The sequence below is a fragment of the Phaseolus vulgaris genome, chromosome 8, assembly GCF_051622355.1.
Source record: "Phaseolus vulgaris cultivar YP4 chromosome 8, ASM5162235v1, whole genome shotgun sequence".
Classification (NCBI taxonomy): Eukaryota; Viridiplantae; Streptophyta; class Magnoliopsida; order Fabales; family Fabaceae; genus Phaseolus; species Phaseolus vulgaris.
In genome coordinates, this window is record NC_143505.1 from 62,400,171 (window position 1) to 62,421,060 (window position 20,890).

The 20,890-nt window shown below is 33.3% G+C and overlaps 5 protein-coding genes across 11 annotated transcripts; 3 read left to right on the top strand and 2 right to left on the bottom strand.

The window, feature by feature from the left end:
* The first annotated feature begins 394 nt into the window (after positions 1 to 394).
* LOC137824082 (choline-phosphate cytidylyltransferase 2) lies at positions 395 to 3,977 on the top strand. Its single transcript, XM_068629535.2, has 8 exons — positions 395 to 730; positions 933 to 1,046; positions 1,144 to 1,239; positions 1,357 to 1,399; positions 1,489 to 1,644; positions 1,801 to 1,881; positions 3,296 to 3,406; positions 3,509 to 3,977. The coding sequence occupies exons 1-8, from the start codon at positions 594 to 596 to the stop codon at positions 3,725 to 3,727; spliced, it is 957 nt and encodes a 318-aa protein (XP_068485636.2). The 5' UTR covers positions 395 to 593; the 3' UTR covers positions 3,728 to 3,977.
* Positions 3,978 to 4,892: 915 nt separating this feature from the next.
* On the bottom strand, positions 4,893 to 5,778 carry LOC137825460 (uncharacterized). The gene has a single exon (XM_068631123.2). It carries the CDS (start codon positions 5,715 to 5,717, stop codon positions 5,214 to 5,216), a length of 504 nt encoding a protein of 167 aa, XP_068487224.2. The 5' UTR covers positions 5,718 to 5,778; the 3' UTR covers positions 4,893 to 5,213.
* Positions 5,779 to 8,985: 3,207 nt separating this feature from the next.
* On the top strand, positions 8,986 to 14,278 carry LOC137826091 (uncharacterized). Of its 7 annotated transcripts, none has more exons than XM_068631940.2 (9): positions 9,040 to 9,235; positions 9,456 to 9,549; positions 9,857 to 10,327; positions 10,457 to 10,628; positions 11,196 to 11,493; positions 12,174 to 12,246; positions 12,881 to 12,971; positions 13,653 to 13,732; positions 13,822 to 14,278. In XM_068631940.2, exons 1-9 carry the CDS (start codon positions 9,213 to 9,215, stop codon positions 13,984 to 13,986), a joined length of 1,467 nt encoding a protein of 488 aa, XP_068488041.2. In that variant the 5' UTR covers positions 9,040 to 9,212; the 3' UTR covers positions 13,987 to 14,278. The 7 variants fall into 7 exon arrangements, 4 of the variants coding, with proteins under 4 accessions (XP_090150538.1, XP_068488041.2, XP_090150539.1 ...); XR_011083408.2 differs by having other exon boundaries at positions 9,085 to 9,235; positions 12,873 to 12,971; XM_068631942.2 differs by having other exon boundaries at positions 9,097 to 9,244.
* Positions 14,279 to 16,035: 1,757 nt separating this feature from the next.
* LOC150025714 (uncharacterized) lies at positions 16,036 to 17,397 on the top strand. Its single transcript, XM_090294549.1, has 3 exons — positions 16,036 to 16,152; positions 16,276 to 16,360; positions 17,107 to 17,397. Exons 1-3 carry the CDS (start codon positions 16,094 to 16,096, stop codon positions 17,278 to 17,280), a joined length of 318 nt encoding a protein of 105 aa, XP_090150675.1. The 5' UTR covers positions 16,036 to 16,093; the 3' UTR covers positions 17,281 to 17,397.
* A 366-nt stretch (positions 17,398 to 17,763) lies between these two features.
* On the bottom strand, positions 17,764 to 20,660 carry LOC137824093 (UDP-Glycosyltransferase superfamily protein). Its single transcript, XM_068629547.2, has 2 exons — positions 20,032 to 20,660; positions 17,764 to 18,962 (listed from the first exon to the last, which is right to left on the bottom strand). Exons 1-2 carry the CDS (start codon positions 20,657 to 20,659, stop codon positions 18,010 to 18,012), a joined length of 1,581 nt encoding a protein of 526 aa, XP_068485648.2. The 5' UTR covers position 20,660; the 3' UTR covers positions 17,764 to 18,009.
* Between the last annotated feature and the right edge of the window lie 230 nt (positions 20,661 to 20,890).

The following is a 20,890-nucleotide window of genomic DNA, read 5'->3' on the forward strand; positions in this document are numbered from 1 at the left end:
AATAAAAACGTATCTTGTAATTCATACGCTAAAATCTTTGTAAAACTAGATTTCATAATAAATAAATATTTCTGAACATATAATTTTTAAATCGGGTTTATGATAAATAGTTTATTTTTATCGAAATTATATTTGACAATGCTAATATATATTGCAATACACATTTTTAGTTATTGAGAAAACGATAATATGATTTTAGATTTAAACATTCTAACTAATGATAAGTGTGTTAGATATAGTTAATAATACAACGTGAAAAATATTTTAAAGTTTAATATGTTTATGTGACTATAATTAATGGTTTATAATGAAATTATCCTATATAAAAAACTTACCAAATGTGCATATATAATTTATAATGAAGTGATAATATATATATGAATTATTTCTTTTTACTTTTAAAGGTTTAGAAAAAATTTCTTGGAGGAGGGAAAAGAAGAACATTTGAGTATTTAATAAAAAGAAAAAAGGAAAAAAAGAAAAAAGAAAAAGGATTTTGGGAAAACAGTGAAGAAGGAAAAAACGCATTTGCGAAATTACGGTTTAACGAAGGAGAAGAGGGGCGGAGCAGAGGAGCAGAGGAGAAGAGGCGAATGGCAGATCACAGCGAACAGTCGAATTCCGACACGGCGGCGCCTCCGGAGGACCGTCCCATTCGGGTGTACGCCGACGGCATCTACGATCTCTTCCACTTTGGCCACGCTCGCTCCCTGGAGCAAGCCAAGAAATCGTATGCATCATTTCCTCCTAATTTGCTACTTCATTCAATCTTATGCCTTCTGTGCCAATCACCCTCCGAGATCTGATTCATCAAGCACAATTATGCATTTTATGTGAAATCATTAATAATGAAAAATTAACAAATTAATTGAAGATTGGTAAACAAAGAAGAAGGAAGTGTTTAGCCATGGTTGCTTACCCTCGAATTTTAGGTTTCCGAATACGTATTTACTGGTTGGGTGCTGCAACGATGAAGTCACCCACAAATACAAAGGCAAAACTGTTATGACAGAGGCTGAACGATATGAATCCCTTCGCCACTGCAAGTATGATATTTTGTTTACACAACCTTGTTGCTTCAACTCTTTCAATTTCAATTTCATTCTCAATTTCAATTTCGATTTGGTTTCATTTTGAGAGCAGATGGGTGGATGAAGTTATTCCTGATGCCCCTTGGGTTATTAATCAAGAGTTTCTTGACAAGCACAACATTGCCTATGTGGCTCATGACTCTCTTCCGTAAGAATAATATCTCAACATCAACATGTGAATCTAGTAACTTGGATCCTTTCATTTCATTGCATTTGTATGCATAATGTAATCATCCTTTTGCATTTCTCAACCCATTGTCCACAGTTATGCTGATGCCAGTGGTGCTGCCAATGATGTTTATGAATTTGTATGTATGACAAAATGTTTATTTTTTATATTATTTCCTTGTAAATTTCCCCTTTCGCTTGTACTATAAGCCGTGAATTTTGTATGTAGGTTAAATCTGTTGGGAGGTTTAAGGAAACAAAACGGACTGAAGGAATATCCACGTCAGATGTTATAATGAGGATTGTCAAAGATTATAATCAATATGTGTTGCGGAACTTGGATCGTGGCTACTCGAGAAATGAGCTTGGCGTGAGCTATGTGAAGGCATGATTTGGCATAAATCACTCTGATATATTTTACTTAAAAATTTAACAGGATACCTCTTTCAGCGAATTTTTGTGCTTATACTGATGTTACTCGTGTTGTTCCTTTGGTGAATACTCTTGTCTCTTGTGGTTTTCATTGTTTTGACTTAAATAGGAAAAGCGACTGAGGGTGAATAGAAGGTTGAAAACATTACAAGAGAAAGTGAAAGAACATCAAGAAAAAGTTGGTGAAAAGGTATGTATTGCTACCAGATATAATTTAGTTAATCAATTCAAATTAATACTTGTGTTAGGCAAAATTATTTGAATTAAATGGGATGGAAGTGTTGTAGGATGAAAAGGCATGTATAATGTAATGTAATCATCATTGAAGTAGGAGGTGAGAATGTCAAGTAAAGTTATTTGAAAATTTCCATAGTTATTCTTGGTTGGTTGTGATTCAAACTGTTATGGGACGCTGGACATGTGCTACAGGTTTTGGGACTCAATGGTTTATTTTCACAGTTTTGTCGAAGTATTGCATCTGAGGATTTCTGGGTGCTTTGTCAAGGACAAAAACATAATTAAGGAGTAAAATCAACAAAAAAATATAGAAACCCTATCTAAATTGACGCATGGTTATATTGTTTAACTATTCTTTAGAATTATGCAGTATTATTTAATTCAGAAGCATGGACTCCTAGTATTACCAAATTAATTGAATATACCTTTTCAAACATTGCGTTCCTCATATTGTGATATATTTCCTCATATGTCTTTGTTTCCATATCTTCTGTATGTTTTATTACTGGATATTGTTGGTTAGCCACTTCCTGGATATTGTTGATGTTTGATTGCTATTGTAATTAGAGAAGGGGGCCATGGGGGTGGAGAGGCGGGGATGGCAAGCCTTTGAGCACATGCTAAGTTTATGTAATTTATATTTTTTCTCGATATAACTTTGACTTGTTGCTCTCAGTTCCTAACCTTTTTTTTCTCAAACCTTCACTAACGAGTATCCTAGATCACTCTGTTTCACACTTTCACTGGTAAATTACTGGTTGTATGATTCATTGCCATGAAACCAATATCAGTCAGTTGCTTGATTGATTTGGCGTAATTCCCTATTTTAAGCTATATCCAAATATTACTTGTTTCGCCTTTTCTCCATGACCTTGCTAAGGTCATGTTAATATTTGTACAACATTAAGATTCTTGTGTGTGCATGGAAAAGACTAGAGTGAAAAAACTGGCCTTACTGTAGTTGTCTTGTAAAAGAAAATAGAGATTTGATACTATTTTAATATTATTGCATCTCTCTCTCTCTCTTTGTCTATGAGTCTGTCTCTATTAATAGTTCTTTTTGCAAAAGGAAAAATATCATTGACACCTTACATGTCAATACGACAAGATCTGTAACAATAGTTTCAAAAATCAGTATTGGGAAGCAGCTTTTTCAAATGATTGATTTTGCTAAATGTATTTCCGTAAGAAAGGAACATGAGAAAGCCTAGGTTTTTTCTATTATAAAGGCAATACTTATTGTCCTGTGGACCTAAGTATTCTCCTTTCAACATTTATGTATGCATAATAGTATCCTACCTTAACAATTATCTGTTTTTTTTAATTGAATTACGGTAAAGAAGCGTATATTTGTGTGGTTTATCCAGATCCAAATTGTTGCAAAGACTGCTGGTATGCATAGGAATGAGTGGGTGGAAAATGCTGATCGTTGGGTTGCTGGATTTCTGGAAATGTTTGAAGAAGGTTGCCACAAGATGGTGAGCTAATTTATGTGAAAAAGCTATGTAACTCTTCTGGTGTATGTAAACTACTTGTTTACTTCATCGTGTTTTTTTTTATCACTTGGTTTTACAAAACAGGGAACAGCAATTAGGGATCGTATTCAAGAGAGGTTAAGAGGTCAGCAGTCAGGTGATGGCACACTTCTTCTAGAAAACGGCAAGGACAATAACGATGATGACGAAGAGGAGTATTATTATGATGAGGAGGATGACAGTGATGAAGAATTTTTTGAAGAATATTATGATGATGATGAGCTTAATCCTCAAAATAATGGAAAAGATGAGAACCAAAAGTAGGTATACTTGGATGGATTGTTTGGTTCTCGGCAGAATGTCAATAGCACTGTCCATGCAATATCTGTAACATTATATGCATTATATGTTGGATAGTGGATTTGGAGTTGCACAAGGAAACTTTCATTTAGCTGGTGTGGTAAAAATTTTGCGTGTTGAATTGTGGTATACGTGAAAGTGTTGTTTGTGCATATGCTTAATTTTAGATGGGAAAAATACCATGACCTTTATATTAACTTAATTTTGGATTGTACATTTTGATTATCTTGTCACTCGCTTTCTTCTGTAGTAATCATGACTTGAGAGAGTACTTGTATGTATTATCAAGATTCTGCCCATTAACAAAAGACGAAGAGAATATACTATAAAAATTGCATGCCTTCTTGTAGCAAAATGCATGGTATGAATTTAAACGTAATTCATAGTGTTTAGATTAATCTTAATCGTTGACTGATATCAAATTAATTTTATAATGCCAAAACTAAAAGTTTTTTTTTCTTGAATGTAGAATAACGTGGATATTTTTATAAGTGGAAACTAATTACGAATTTACGTAATCTATTTATATTTTTAAGGATATAATTTAGAAACTAATCCTTATTGAGGGATTATATAATCTTTCTTTCATGCATAAATTGAAGTTATCTGAATGTAAAATTCGCTATAAAAGAATTGAAACTACAATCATAAAACTTAAAAATAGTTTAATCCTTAAAAAAAATTGAAGCGTATTTGATTTTTCCCTTGAAGTTTATATATACTTTTTTCTTGCCATGGGTTTTCCCAAAAACTAATTGAAAATATAAAAAAGTAGGTAGTATAATATTTGAAACTCCATGTCACACACATCAAACTTAAGTGTATGAATAAGGTTGTGTTATATATATATATATAGGTAGATAGATAGAGAGAGAGGTATAATAAGGAAGCAAGTCAAGATACGTAAAAGATTATTGGTTGGCAGAAGAAGTAATCAAATTCAAAAAGTAATATAGACTCACAAGTCACAACCCACATTTTTTTATATAATCACTTCAATACTATTATTTTTAATACCTTTTTATATTATTTAATTACAAATTTATCTTTTATTATATATATATATAAATTGTTCAGATTATATACAATTATGAGGTTTTCAAAGCATTATTTTCCATATCCAAAACAATTAAACTAAATATAATCGGGTAGGACTCCCTAAAGAGGGTCCCAATTAATTGATCATATAAAAAACAAAAACAAATACACAGATTTAGGAGATGTACAACATCATCGTCATCATTCAAATAATAATGAAAGAAAAAGAAAGAAAAAACAAAGCTGGATTTGTGCACCAGAGAAACACATACAAACTTCCATTTCACGTTGACACCGATGGGGTTGGTCAACAAATTAACACCTAATTATCCAATGTTCTGCTTTGCACATGTCGCTCTCTCTCTCTCTCAGTGGGAACAAACTTCTAATCTCTTTCATTCCTATGGGACTATCAAGAAGACGAAGTTGGCAAGAAACGTTCCTCCATGAAAACCCCACCTCCATCATTTGTTGCTGTTGGGTTGCTCAGTCTCTGAAACAAACCATTGTCTCCTCCTTCTGTGTATGCTGTTGGGTAGTGCTGCTGCTGATAAAGGTATTGCTGCTGCTGAAGAGAGTGAGAAGGGGCCAACATGAGCCCATTAGGGTTCACAGGGAGTGGACGTGGCGGCCCAAACAGATCGGACGCAGAAGGAGCGCCGGTGAACTGTTGCACCATGGCCCGGAAGTTGGTGGCGTCCGTGTTAAGAAGAGTCGTCGGAGTTCGCCTCGAGGCCCGGCAACGCCGCCTGATGGGCTTCGACACTCGGCCTTCTGGGCTCAACTGGGCCGGCGCCGCGGTGGTTGTGACGGTTGTGGCGTCGGAAACTGAAGAGGGGAGCAGCTCTTGACCGCCGGAGAATTGGGTTTGTTGATAGTAATTTGGGAAGCGATGGTTAGGAACAGAGGCAGACATGGTGTGATGAGTGGTGGAAGGAGGGAAACACAGATTGGTTTGGTGAGGAAGGAAGAAAAATGTGCAATGGTGGGCTATTTATGCTGCTTTCAATTGCTCATCCTCGCCCTTCATTTAGGACCACGTGTTCATCTCTCCTACAACGACAACTTAATTATTATTCTATTAATAAACAAAAAAATATACTTAACCTTTTCAAATGGTGTACCGGCCGGTACCGATCGAACTAGTCTCAATCTAGGTGACTGAGCGTCGAGTCAAAAGAACATCATCAGACATACAATAGATGATAATAGTGATACTTACGGTGGCATTTAATAATAATAAGTCATATTAACCTTTCGAAATATGTGGGATACATTGACAAATCAGCTAAGTACTTAAGATATTCTTTAAATATATCTATATCTCCTTACGCTTAAGGTAAGATACGTTTTTATCAATTACCAATATATATTCTTTATAAAGAGTATTCGTCAGAATACCTGATTTTTCATATCACCCCAACTGAGCATCAACATTTGTGGAATAAGACTTGAAGGAAGGAACCAAAGCATCATCGGCACGTCAGCAATTGTACGTAAGGGGTAAGGTATATAAAGGTGTAAGGTACGCTTTTGTAAATTACCAATATACACTCTTTACAGAGAGTACTTGTAAGAGTGCTTTTTTTAGGTCATCCCAATCGAGCATCATCATTTGTGGAAGAAGACTTAAAACAAAAGAATCACAACATCATCGATACGTCAGCAATCATACGTCCAGTCTCAAATACTATCTAGATTCTCTTTGTTTATACAATTAGATATGGTTTGATGAATCTACATAAGAATGATAAGAATGCATGGTTTGAGTAGTATGAAAAGGGAGTTCCACGATAGACAAATAATGTTGTTGATGAGTGTTTGGTTTTTAGCAGAAATGAATAATTTGATGATGTGATTGATGTAGTGAAATTAGTGAGTTTTGGATGATGAGTTGAATTAGTAAGTGTGTGTGGTGAGTGAAGTGCAATGCATGAGTTTGAGGATGCATCGAGGAAGAAGCAAGTAGTGGGGTGTTGTGTGGGTGAGGAGTCTTCCACCAAACTCAAATTCCGCAGACATGAAACTCCCCACCACCTTCCTCTCACCACTTTCCTCTACCTTTCTCATCAATTCAATACATTTTCTTTTCATTTTCCTTTCTATTTTACTAAAAACAAAACAATTGCATCCACCAACAAATAATGGAGAAAGAAGATCAAATGTTTTCTACAAGAAATCACTTATACACAAAAATAATTATACAGAAACATAAGACTAACAAAAACAACATTTTCAACAAGTACTAATTTGACCTAATTAATTTATAATGTTATGTATGGAAGGATCTCTACCTCTTTCACACTAAAATGTGTAACACCTTAATCAAATTAAGAAATAATAACGTATATATACTAACAAATATGAATAATTAAACAATATTTACATGATATAACTATAACTAATGTTTATACATCATATTTTTTTTATATAAGATTATTTGGTACACCTAAACTTAAAACAATGAAATATAAGAGCACAAAAGAAAATTTAATTACAACTAAGTTCTAAGTTACATCATATAAAACACATTATAAAATAAAGATTCTAGTTGTTTTTTTTAATCAATGTTATGAATCTTTATTCGTATAACGATATTGGTAGATTTTTTTCATTATACTAAGAATTTTTTTAACCAAATCATTGAAATAGAGTTGATTTTGTGAAAATTATAAATTAAAAATTACAAATACAATTTTATTAAAAAAAGTCGTGTTATCTCTAAAATTAAAATTTTGTCACTTTGGTATGATTTTATCTTGATAGGATAGAAATCATGTCACTTTGATTTACAACTAACATTTAATTCATAATTTTCAAAAAATTAATCCCATTTTAGTGAGATGGTAAAAATATTGTACTAATATACTAAAACGCCTACGATGATATTACTAAACATCTTTATCTAAAATAATTTAATTTTGAGTAAAATATATTAAATAAGTGATTAAAAGAAAAATAAGACAAAAATATAAAAATAATTCAATAATCGAAAATAAGATTGAAAATTATGGCATAAATTTCCAATATTTATAATCTTAAATGATTTGAACCTATGAATCTTTCCATCCCTTAAAATTATTCAATTAGAATGACCACAATACTCTTAAGTGACATAAATTTAATAACCAATTATTACACATTTCCTTACTTAAAAACAACTAGAAACAATAATAATAAAACATAAATTCTTAATATTTATACCCTGACATGCCTAATATAAGTTAAAAACCTAACTCTAATCAATTATTAAAATCATGCCCAATATTTTCTATTATAATATCAAAGAAAATATTATACTTAATTATTATCTCCAAAATCAAGTTGAAATTCACAGTTTAAGATGTCAACCTAGTTCCATAAAAATAATTTTCTAACATAGAAAATAAATATATTAGTTTCCCAATAATTTTATTTATAAATTATATATATGCGATGATAATTAATAATCATTATCAATTGACCACATTTGTAAGATTATAATATTGAGACCAAATTCATAAAAAAAAACTAGAGAGGCAAATTTGTAAAATTGAAAAAGGGGACAAAAATACAGTTAAACTCCTATTTTATTGATTTAGTTGGATTGACAATTATACAATATGATAAAATTGTAAACTTAATTAATAATAACTACCTACAAAATATTATGATGGAATGATAAAATGAAAATCCTAAAAATTATTGAAAATGAATGTGTAACCAATTCGACATTTTTACTTTATATTGAGTTAATATTTATTTAAATAATAATTTTTTTTTTATTGGCAATAAAAAAAATAATAATAAAAAGAAGAGTTAGATTGTCTAAGTTTAAAATACAGTAACTAAAGGTTAAAGACGTTTTGTTTTTATATTAAAGTTAATTCGATAATTTAATTTATAATTAATTAGAACTCATCATTAATATATTTTTAAAATAATTATTAAACAGATAAATATTATATAAAATCTCTTTATAATACATAACCTATTCTATATGTGGCGCTTAATATTTTGAAATTTAATTTAAAAGGAATAATTAATTTTATTCAAAACAAAAAAAAAAGTATAAATGAGAATTTATGTTATACACTATAGTTAAATCACAGTATGAAAATTCTTATTATTTAAATAAATAAATAATACATAGGATTTAAACTATATAACTTTTTTAAGCAAAAGTTATTATTAACATTTAAGCATTTTTTTTTTTCAAAAAAGTTGTTCACATGAAGATGCATGGAAGAAAAATGAGGAAAAGGGGCGTTTGATTGTTTATGTATATTTATTGAATCTGTGAGATGAAAAAAGATGAGAAGGAATTGAAAGAGGCGTGTGAGGAGTGGAAGAAAAGTGTGTGTGAGCAAAGTGCAGAGAAAAAACGTAAAATGGAGAATCGTGGGAGAAGTGGAAGGATCATAAAGTTGGCATGTCACGAGTTGCAGTTGGCGGGTAATAATCGTGAGTTAACAACTCCAAAAAAGTGTTTAATCTTTTCATTTTCGTTCATTAATTAATTAATTGTTTGAATCAAAGGAACCCTAATCCTTCTTCCGATCGGTATCATCATTGTCACCTCCTTTTCCTTCCATTATTATAATGCTACTCACAATTCAATCAAAATATAACACGCATTATGGCATTTGGGCATTTGATGCGGAAACTGTAACAGTTTTGCCAAAGCATTTCTTTGGATGGAAAATAGAGGTGACGGTGCTGATGCTGATCTTCAATTTCACGCTCATTTTGTTCCGGATCCTTCCCAGGTTACTCTAATTTTTTTTTTTTCACCCTGGTTTGGGTTTGATCTGAATAATCGTAATCTCACTGCTGACTTGATTCTGCGTTTTGTTTTTCATTCCAGAATTTTTTTTTTCTGGGTGTGGCAATGCAAAATAATCTGATTTTATTTGTTTTTTGGGGATTGATTAGCATTAGATTACCATTGTTTTAGCCATTTAGTGTTAACTGGATAGAGTAAAGTATTGATTAATTATAATAGCATGGCATCGTTAAAGGAATATAAATAAACAGGTTCAGCTCTGAATTTAGTTTGATTTCATGGCATTGTAGAGATGCACTGGAAATGAAGAGGGTGACAAGGTGTCCAAGATAACTCAGCCCAGACGACCTAATCTATCCTCACTGCAAATTCCAGCTTGGTCCTTAGATATTGCATTATCTACTTTTGCAAAGACTGATGGTCCTTCAGTTTCACGATCAAGTCCTGGTTCCACTAGAGGACTTCCTCCAAGGCCAAATTCAGCCAAAGTCAGGTCTTCAATGAGAACTTCACTTCCTCTGAGGAGCATTAAGACAAATACTTCTTCCCAGGATATTGAAAGGACAGGTCTAATAGTTCCTAAAACTCCCTCGTCAGATTCTCCTTTGGATAAACCTTCCAATTCAATTCATCTGTCTCTTATAAGTAAGGTCTTCTCCCCATCAACAAAAGGTGCACACTCGTTACCAGTTACTCCATTTGCAACTTCAGCTTCAGAGAAGGCAGATGGAGGACATTTTGTGTCTGATTCTGGTTCAAGTGTATGTTTCCACTGTTCATTCTTGTCTCAAGACCAAAACAACTACTTTTACACTGTACTTACTTTTTTACATTTTGTAAGTGAAAAAGAACATATGTTGCTTACTATATGCCTTTTTCTTGTTGTGTAGAAAACGGGTGTTCATCCGCATTTGACTCGATCGTTTTCAGTCCCAGCTAATGGCAAAACCACTGGTTTAAGGGTTACTGATTCCAAGGGCTTAATTCGTGTAATTTCAGCAAAGCCACATCTTCAAACTGTTCGTATAAACTCAACTGATGGTGGTTTCGTTCCAGAGATCGGTAATTTCACAAAATATATGGAATTTACAAAGTTTTCTTCTAAATGTCCCTTTTTTTTAAACTTCCTGATCAACATTATGCGTAATATGAAATGTTGTGTCATTTGACAATCAACAAGTATTTGATATCGGGTTGAGCACTAAAACTATATAATCTAAACCATAAATTAAATGAAATTAGCAACATTAATACAGAGGAAAGGAAATAGAGGTTTCCTGGACATATATAATAATCTAAAGAAATCCCTTTCATTTTATTGCAGTGGACTCTCCCAATTAAAGAAAGAAATAATAATCCTGAATGAAGTTTATAATGATGTTAGCTTTTAATTATAATTTTCAATTTTGATTTTAGGGTTTAGTATAGGTTAGATTGTCTTTTTCTGTGAGTTAGGATTACTTGATATTTAAATAGAAACAGGTTAATAAGGGAGTGGAATTTTTGATACCATGATTAATTTTTTTAATCAATTTTCTATTCTCATTGTTATCTAGGTATTGTTAAGCATATGCTTAAATCTGTCCTGGTTCTCCATTGTGTCTTTTCACTCTGTTCTTTCCTTTTTAGCCATCGAAGATGCCACTGAGGATATTCCAGAAGAACAAGCAGTTTGTAGGATTTGTTTGGTGGAGCTTGGGGAAGGAGGGAATACACTTAAGATGGAATGCAGTTGTAAAGGTGATCTTGCACTTGCTCACCAGGAATGTGCTGTGAAGTGGTTTAGTATAAAGGGAAACAGGACCTGTGATGTCTGCAAGCAGGAAGTCCAAAACCTCCCAGTAACACTGTTGAAAATTTTCAATCGTCAAACTACTGTTAGACAGACATCAAATGTGCCACCGCAGACAGAAGTAGTTTATTACAGGTATGATTAATTATGTCTGTGTTTGTCATTTGTGTGTTCAATTAGCACTTAAACTGACATATAAGAGACCTAAAGTGTTATTGTCATGTTTATCTGATAGGTCTTGTGTTCCAGACTTTGACTTCTATTAGAATATACAAGACTAGAAGTCCCAAGTATCTTATTTGGTTTATCTATGTTATTAGGGCTGCTGGGCTGATTATAAACTATATAAAGTTGTAGATCTTAACAATTTGGGGTTGTTAAATGCTGCAGCTTCAGTTTACTTGCACACATGAGTCGGTTGCATTAAGATATGGTCTTATTGTTTGGCATCCTCTTTTCGTTTTAAGGAAAAGAAAGAATACAAGGAAAGAATTACAAAAAATAATGCTAACCAAGTGACCTCAATAACTCTTGAGGGAGGTTAATTGAGTTTTTTTGAAGAAGGTTTAGTGCTAAACCTTTGATTGCAAAACATTTAATTTCCAAAAAGTAGATATAGAAAGTAAGTCCAGAACCCTTAATCCCTTATAAGTTAACAAAATAAAACATAAACTTAGAAATAAATAAGGAGTCTAGTTTCGGTCCTTAAGTCTCACCCAAGAGTTCTCCACTATACCAAAGTATTATAGAGCAACATATGACAAATCACCAGTGAATTTCCTTAATTGTAATTCTGACTATTTCACGCATGACAGGATCTGGCAGGATATACCAGTACTGATCTTGGTCAGCATGCTTGCTTACTTTTGTTTCCTAGAGCAACTACTGGTATGCTTTTCTTTGTACCTGCAATGAAGTTTATGGTGACTGGCTAATTGCTGCATGCATCAAGTTATGATTTTGGGCTTGTTGCATCCAATGGTCACATTGTCATATACACGAGAAACTTACTTATGAAAGTTTATTTTCACCAATTTGTAGTAGTCAATTGGTGATTTAAAAGCATTAACTCATTTACTGTAAGTATAGAATTTTTCTCACTTAACAAATGTAGGAAAATTTCTTTATTTTGGAGCATAAAGAACACGGAGCACATATTTGGTGCTGAAGGAGTGGAAAAAAGTGCTTTATATTTTAGGTAGTTTGTAGGACCAAATTTAAACAAATGTTTTTTTTTTGCATTCTATTATTTTGTTCAATTTACTCGTTAATTATTGCATTTGCATATAATTCATTTTTTGTACCTGTGTGTGTTCTGGGTAGTAAAAAAGGGAGATATTGCTTCTTTGCCTATTTATTACTTACTACTAATATTGAAGGCCATACTTATAATACTTTTTGTATGAGAGCACTTGGATATCATTTTGTATATACTTCATTTATTTATTCTAGTTTTGTCTTCCTTTGTTAACACTTTAACGTGTGAAATGTATGCCTGACCCAATGGTTTCTAGTCTACCAGGTTTCAGAGTTGGGCCCCCGTGCTCTTGCCATTTCATTACCTTTCGCCTGTGTTTTAGGTTTCCTTTCATCTATGATTGCATCAACTATGGGTAAAGTTGCTTTCTTCTGTCCTCCGTAGTAGCATTTCAAAGTCATTTTATGTTTTAAGTTTCCTTAGTTTTCCCTTTTGCTTTCAATTTTGTGCTGGTTTTTATTTATATTATTTATGAAGCATGAAAATGAATTGTATTGAAGTACAAACCTGTAAATGTCATACCTTATGTGAGTTTTCCCTACCACCAAAAGAATTGAAAAAGTAATAAGGTCTGTGCAAAGGAGTTGAACATTCTCAACCTAAGATTGGTTGGGAAACTTAAAAAGAACACCCCTACCAACCAAACACCCCAAGTGTCTAAGTGTGGTTTATCAAGGAAGAATGCATTTTCAAGTATTTGGCTTTGGGCAAAGGGGGTTACAGTTAAGTCTGGTGAGTTCAAAGAAACAGTTTATTTGGGTTTTGGCAAATGGGGGAATACAGCCAAGTCCGGTGAGTTCAGAGATACAAAATTTATATCTCCCGCAATATCTGATTAGGATTTTATAAAATGGATAAAATGGTAAACGAAGTTGACATAGTCCATTGTTTCTGACATTAAAATTGATTAGAACGAGACCCATACTCTAATTTTCCCGCTCATTGGACCTTCTGAAGTTGAATCAATCCCTGTGTAGTAGACCATATGATACCTAGTCATTATTTTCTCATTAACACAAGTGATGTTGTGGTGCAGTGAGCAGAAGTTTCGTTTGGGCCTATGCCTGCTTCCAGTTTGCAATTCTTATCCTCTTAGCTCATGTATTTTATACAATTGTAAGATCATATAACTTCTTGAAGATATTTGGAATTCGGTGAGAATAAATAAATATATTTTGACATGCATCTTTTTTTCACTTTTGTAGCTCAATTTAAATGCAATTCTCTCGATTCTCCTTTCCTCGTTCATTGGGTTTGGGATTGCAATCGGTATGAATCATCTGGTTATGGAATTTATTGAATGGAGAAAGAGTAGGAGGATTCAATCCTCCATGGAGAATGTGAACATGACAAGGCAGCAGCAGCATTGACAGCAAAATCAAGGAGAACATTGCAGCATCATAGCAGTCTTCCTCAACTGACAATTACTGCCAAGATTTTTGTTCTTTTTTAACTTATTTTTTTACACTACATTCAAACATCAGGATTTCCACTTGAAGGTGTGAACCAAGATTTGAACGGTCCATTAACATAGTTAAACGTGACTTTCGTATACTATGTTCTTTCCTTTTACTCACAAACGATCTTATAATGTAATTCAACCAATTTAATGGAACACCCTTGAGTGTGTGAATAAAATGAAAATTTGCAAGTCTAGGAAAAGCTACTCGTATGACAAATAAAGGAAAAAGTCGTTAGGTGTCTTAGAATGCATGAATTTCAGGTAAGCAGTTCTGGTTTATATTTATTAAATTGGAAAATATAAAGGAAAACCTACGACAATAAAAGGATTTATCAATGTACATGGACACTAATACGACGTATAATCTCTAAAATATAATATACAGAGATACATATCTATCTATTATATAAATTGATAATAAAGATTTATGTTTATGAATATGCTTTAGTTTTATGATTAGTTCAAAAAGATTTGTTCATTATTTTTATAATCATAATAAAAATTTATATAATAAATTTGAATTTTTAAAAAATTAATGTTTTTTTTAAATTGTGTTACAATCATGTTATAATTGTTAGAAATCCAATAAATATTTTTTGAATTGGACCGTGTTCTATGAGTGTTGCTTTCTGATATATGTATCTGACATGAATACAATAAGCGTATCCGAGCCATAGAAATTTATACCAACACAAAACTATGAAAGTGTTAAAAGAACCATTTTTATTTATGCCAGCATCTTTTTGTAAAAGAAGTTAGTTGACAGATTGGTATGCCGTATGTTTGTTGAAATTTAATGATTAATGATAAAATAATAATAAGTGAATAGAAGTAACCCATTAAGTGAAATAGTTAAGTATGAAATTGAGGCCTAGATGCTACAAATATCCATAGGCTGAAAATATCTTGGTAGGACATTAGGCCGACACAGTGGAGCACATGATTCTTAGATATTTCACTCTCTCTTGATCATCAAGTAGAACAACCATGCACGACTTCATAACACACACGTGGAACATGACACATGAGAACACTTCCACACTCTTCACATGCCACCACCAAAACTATCTACTCTCTTCACTTTTAACAAACTACGTTCCTACTTCAAATTCACTCCACTTCTATCATATATGAAGAAAAAGAGAGAAATGGAGATGAAGAATGTGATAGCAAAAATTACAAAAGTACGACTTACAGGGATTGGCTGGTGGAGATGATAACTGAGAATGGAAGGAAATAGTTAAAAATGTGATATTGAAATTGTTGGATTATGGGTGGAGGTGTCAAGGTTTCTGATAGTTTTTAAGTTTTATTGGCTTTGGTCAGATGTAGAGAGGATGTAAGATTATGGGTCGAGTTTAATTGAAGTCTATAAATAGAAGGTTACCTATAGTTTAGGGGTCGAGGGTTGTAAGGTTATGAGTCAAACTCATTGGTACTTATGAGTCTATATTTTCCATTCAAGATATTTATGGGAGACGAGAAGGAAATCATGGTAATTGACAGATCTACGAGATTATAATGATTACAATTTAATGTGAGGAAGAAACAGAAAGAAACTCCTGCATAAAGAACAGTGAAGATGGATCATCAAAAGACAATATTTCAAGGTTAAAAACCATTATTTCTAACTAATATGTATGTTCTAGGAAGAAGACATCTCTCTTAGTTAGAACAGAAATGAATGGTAGAAGACACGAAAACATAGAGAAAGTAAAAGCAAGTAAGTAAGGTGGAGGAAGTAGCCTAATTTCCAATTTGGGGAAGAATGCAGTTTGGAAGAGCAACAATGGTAGGTGTCATGTTATAGAAGCCACATGTGTAATACCTATCCTACCTAATCTCTCTAACCATATTCAATACTTTTCCCATGTGTAACTCATTTCCCACACACTCTAATTCATTCTTTCCCTTTTATATCTATATATTTCTCTAACCTTCAAATCTCTGTCTCTTCCTGTCTTTTTTCACTTCTCCAATATACTTCCATTTTTCACTTTTCCAGTTAACAATATATGAAGAGAAACTGCTATCTCCATCTTCCTCTTCATTCTTCCTCTTCTCATCCTTCAATGCAAGCAACCTCCACTCTTTCTTTTCAATATTTTCCTTCATACTTGTCTTTTACATGTCTCACCAATATCCACTTCTTCTTTCTTCTTCACTAATTTCTTCATTTTCTGCAAGATATTTGTAGGAATGGGACGTTCAACATACACAATAAACTTGCAGCTATTCTGCATAATGAACGCCACTGCATTTTTGACACTACAGAACTTCAGGTATTATTCATTAACTTGCTTTAAAGAAATATTTGCTTATTTTTTCAAAGTCCTTTTCATGCAATTTGATTTACCTTTTAAAAGGAATAAATAACTTAGATTGTAAGTAAACATGTTGTATTTCATTGCATTAATTATATTTATTGAAACATTTAAAATAGTTGTATTCTATTTCTACTAATAATCAAGCCACAGATGAATTGAATAATGTAAACCCTTTTAATAAATATCATGCCTTTTTTTCCTGGGTAAAAAAATATAACTGTTTTTTTGCAATCATGTATCCCTTCAACATTGGTTAATTAATTTTTTTATGAAAAAGTTATGGTTTTATAATAAATTTATGTCACTGAGTTGTTCTTTCTTGAAATGTGCTTTTTGTTCTCTTCCCTTACTGATAATTGTATTAAAAGAAGTGTGCTTTATCTTTTCTCTAAATCTGGAAAATAATTGAATGGGCATTTAGCTCACAAAATGGGAGAAAATAATGATTAAATTTGTTGTTAATTAAATTAAATGATTGTGGTTAAACCAAATGCATAGTCTAAAAAGAAAATATATAAATGCAGTCAAAAAGCATTAGGTAGATAGATAGTGTTAGAATTTGTTAAATTTTCTGTTTAAAATCTCTGCTTTATGCTCTTTTTCAGATTGATGTTTTAGATGTCTTATTTATATATTGATTAAAGTACTTTTGAAATATTTTTATTATTTATTTGTTTATTATTGATAAAAAAATAATGCAGGCAAGAGCAATAATATGGTTGGCAAGTAGAGAAATGGTGGAAAGCAGCAGCTTGCGTTCTGAAGCATTATTAGTACATATTTCACCACACCTCTCCATAAAGAAATCACTTCAGAATTTTCTGCAGAGGAGAAACAAACGAAAAAGTTCTCAAAGGAACAATCACAAAAATTAGTGAATTTTTATATTTATATATATGATGCTGGGTTGGAAGAGTCCTTCTTCATTCAAGAAATATTAGTCTCCAGATACAGACTTTCATATATATATATATAGATCACAGTTTTACTTCTCTTTACTGATACATGTTAATTCAGCTTTGCATTTGCATGTTAAAAGTGCTTTTTATTTTAGTCACTTGTAGGTGATGGATCTAGATCCAATTATATAGTCGATTTATGAATCATAACACCAGGAATGTTAAGGGATTTTAAATTAACTAGTTTTGAATGAATCATGACAGAATATAAAAAAAGTTATGGTGAATTTTATCAATATCATACCACTAAAAAATATCATCTCTTATATACTAGTTGAGGGTGTACTATCTTGAGTGTTCAAAAATTTAAGATAGACTAATCCTTTTATATGCTGGAACACCACTCAGCTCAGGACTTAAAGGAGTGTAGCGAAATCAAAATTTGGTGATATCCTATAATACACACAAAAGGGGAAATTATCATTATACTTCTTCCATTAAAAATATACATAGATTGAAGTGAAGTAGCCATGGGCATCACAGAGCCTAAGGACTCCTTCTGAAAAATATAACATTGTGGATAGTTTCAGAACTCTCCACCTCAACTCAATTTTTCGGTGAGGGTCCCTTCACAAAGGCCTGCATTCCTCCCTGCAGTCCAAGTGTTTGATGAAAAGTCGAGTCGTTTCAGTCCAATGTATGTAGTTATAGCACATTTTTGTTGTTGGAGGAATAACAAGGAATATTGATTTGAGTTGCATCTTGAGTAACAGCAGTTGGTGAAGATGCCCTCTTGAGATCTTTTATGAAGGTTTTGAAGATGAAAGCTCCGGTATTGTTGTTACCAGCCATGATTCTTTGATTCAGTGTTTTCAATCGCCCATCCATCTCCTCATCTTCTATCACCCTTGCAATTCCTTCTTCAACATCCTTTGCCTCCACCCCATTCAGTTTCAAACCTACCCTCCAAACCTCAACAACAAAAGCACAGTTCACAAACTGGTCCCCTGCCACAGGGTAGCACACCAATTTCTTTTCGAACTGCAAAGCCTCCAATATGGAATTCCACCCACAGTGTGTGATGTAACAAGCCACAGAGTTATGCTGCAAAATCTGTTTCTGGGGTGCCCAGTTAACCACTCTGCCTCTCTCTTCTTTCTCAACCCTTTCCAAGAATCCATTTGGCAAGCCTTCACGCCAACTCGATCTCAATACCCAAATGAAGGGCCTACCTGAAGCTTCAAGTGCCACTGCCAAATTTCTCACCTTGGCTTCCCCAATTGGACTCACCCAACTGCCGAATGAGATGTACACCACTGACTTGGTCTTCTGCTTTTCCAGCCACTTCAAGCAGCTCAAATCTTCCTCCCAAAAGCTCACACTTTTTCTTATGCCATTCCTGCATATAGGGCCTATCGGCAACACGCGTGGACAACCTTCTGAACTCAACTTCCTGTTTGCCAATTCAAGTTTGCTTTCATCAGGAAAGGAATTCACCAGCAGCCATTTCAGAGCACTTGACCTCTCCAAAGTTCTTTTCCAAAATCTAAATCTTGCTTTCCTTGCAGCTTCTGTTCCAACAAGCCATGGTAGATCCTCAGTTGAAATCACCGGCAGCTCAGGATGAAGGCTAAATTTCCCCTCACGTTGCGGAAGTCCTGCAAGAGAAAAACACAGGGCAAGATCACCATCTATTGGCAAGAACCAAGGGTATAAAATACATAGATAGATAGATAGAAAATAATATCCTATAAAAATTGTTTGCTGTGAGATCATAGGGCTGATCCTGTTAATAGGGTAAACGGCTAGGATATTGAATAAGTAATGGAAGAATCTCATGGGGAAAGACGTTAATAAAGAGAATAAGTTGGATATCTAGAATAGAGAATAATGATGAAATAAATACTAAAGAAAATATTAGATAGAAGGATGACTTAGTATAAGAAAGAGGAGAGGTAACTATTGAGTCGGAAACTACTGTTTCTTGATTAAACTTGATGTTTTAGAGTGTGAGATAAACAGTGCTAGAATATCTATGTATCTATGTATATGTATGTAGTCTTCATTCATTTGGTAAACAGTGCTAGGCTAACAGGGACTTCAAAATAACATTTCATTTGACTGCGTAGGAATCATCTCAGTATCCGACACTATTTCCTGTTATTGCTGTTCATGTCATTATCAGCACGCACAACCTCGGACTTCCAATCATAAACAACTGCAAATTATTGAGTCTGAATCTCATTTTTTGGACGGAAAGGAGTGAGTGCAAAAAACACCAATAACCTTTGTATATAATCTTAAACAAAACAAGATGTAGGGACAAAAGGTAGCAAAGTGTCATTCATATCTTATTTTATCTATGACAGTTCCTCGTCAATAAAAAAAACATAAACATCACTTTCATGTAATTTTTACAGACATAAAATTTAAGAAAAAACTACTTTAAAAATCCATATTTTCAAAAATATTGAATTAAATTAATAAAGTGGTTGTAGGAGGTAGGATAAATTGAAGATATGATATGAATAAAGTTTATAAATAAAGTGATTAATAGAGTAGTAGTTGCAAGTGACATTAACAGGATGAAAGATTTGCACCCATTTATATAGTCCACGTGGACAAAAGAAAACTCACTTATACTCACTTATGGTGTAACGGAAAAGAAAAAAAGTGTTTTGTATTGCATTTTTATGGAAGAAAGAAGTAAAAAGGTGAAGGAAAGACCAGTGTGAGAAAGGAGGCGACGGTGGAGCATGAGAGGAATGGAAGCAATGAAGAGATAAGTAGCGAACATGGCGGGCCAGAATCCAGCAGTAGGGATTCCACAGCGGTGGGCTGCTTCTATGGCACAAGATGCCAACAGGTCAACCACCACGCACGCCACCTCATCACCCTCTCCACGTACCTTCTCTATCAGCCCTTCCAACTCCCTCCCCATGCTCTTCTCCATCGCAGATTCCATCGCAAAGAAATCCGGGCTTTCCTCCTGGCCCACTCCATCTCCCAGGCCCACCCACCGCATCTCCTCCTCCTCCTCGCCGTGAAGCTGGCGGTGAATAGAACGGGGAAGGACAATAAGAGGGTGAAATCCTTGGGCCGCGAAGGCCCAGCCCAGGTTTTGCATGGGAGTTACATGTCCCTGTGCCGGATACGGAACCAGTATCACTATTTCCTTCTTCACTTCCTTCATCTTTCTTCTTTCTTCTTTCTTCTTTCTTCTTCCTTTCACTGCAATCCAATCACACCTATTTATATTATTTTTCAAATGCAAGCTGCTGCATGCGTGTGAAGTGCACTGCGCCAAATGCACATGTGCCTCAAAAACTCCATAACCATTATAAATGCAAATCATCAAAGTTAACTTCTATACAACTAAGTTAAGTTTTTATGTCATACATTTCAATATGAACATATGATAAATAATAAATGTATAATTAAATGATATAGAAAATATTAAAATAATAGCATTAATGATTGTGTAAAAAATAATATGGGTTGTCATGCACAGTTAAAACCCATTATCCAATCATTAACACCTTTCTTTAGCTATTATTTATTAGGGTTGTTGTAAACTAAGATACCT

Excerpts from the sequence above, each read along its gene's own strand:
- LOC137824082 (XM_068629535.2), top strand. The coding sequence starts at position 594 with ATGGCAGATCACAGCGAACAGTCGAATTCCGACACGGCGGCGCCTCCG. Across the intron at positions 1,240-1,356 it reads GTGGCTCATGACTCTCTTCC|TTATGCTGATGCCAGTGGTG; the intron begins GTAAGAATAATA and ends CATTGTCCACAG. Across the intron at positions 1,400-1,488 it reads CCAATGATGTTTATGAATTT|GTTAAATCTGTTGGGAGGTT; the intron begins GTATGTATGACA and ends TTTTGTATGTAG.
- LOC137825460 (XM_068631123.2), bottom strand. The coding sequence starts at position 5,717 with ATGTCTGCCTCTGTTCCTAACCATCGCTTCCCAAATTACTATCAACAA.
- LOC137826091 (XM_068631940.2), top strand. The coding sequence starts at position 9,213 with ATGTCACGAGTTGCAGTTGGCGG. Across the intron at positions 9,236-9,455 it reads TCACGAGTTGCAGTTGGCGG|TTTTGCCAAAGCATTTCTTT; the intron begins GTAATAATCGTG and ends AAACTGTAACAG. Across the intron at positions 12,972-13,652 it reads TATGATTGCATCAACTATGG|TGAGCAGAAGTTTCGTTTGG; the intron begins GTAAAGTTGCTT and ends GTTGTGGTGCAG.
- LOC150025714 (XM_090294549.1), top strand. The coding sequence starts at position 16,094 with ATGAAGAGAAACTGCTATCTCCATCTTCCTCTTCATTCTTCCTCTTCT. Across the intron at positions 16,153-16,275 it reads TCCTCTTCTCATCCTTCAAT|GAATGGGACGTTCAACATAC; the intron begins GCAAGCAACCTC and ends AGATATTTGTAG. Across the intron at positions 16,361-17,106 it reads TTGACACTACAGAACTTCAG|GCAAGAGCAATAATATGGTT; the intron begins GTATTATTCATT and ends AAAATAATGCAG.
- LOC137824093 (XM_068629547.2), bottom strand. The coding sequence starts at position 20,659 with ATGATTTGCATTTATAATGGTTATGGAGTTTTTGAGGCACATGTGCAT. Across the intron at positions 18,963-20,031 it reads TCGCCTCCTTTCTCACACTG|GACTTCCGCAACGTGAGGGG; the intron begins GTCTTTCCTTCA and ends TTTCTCTTGCAG.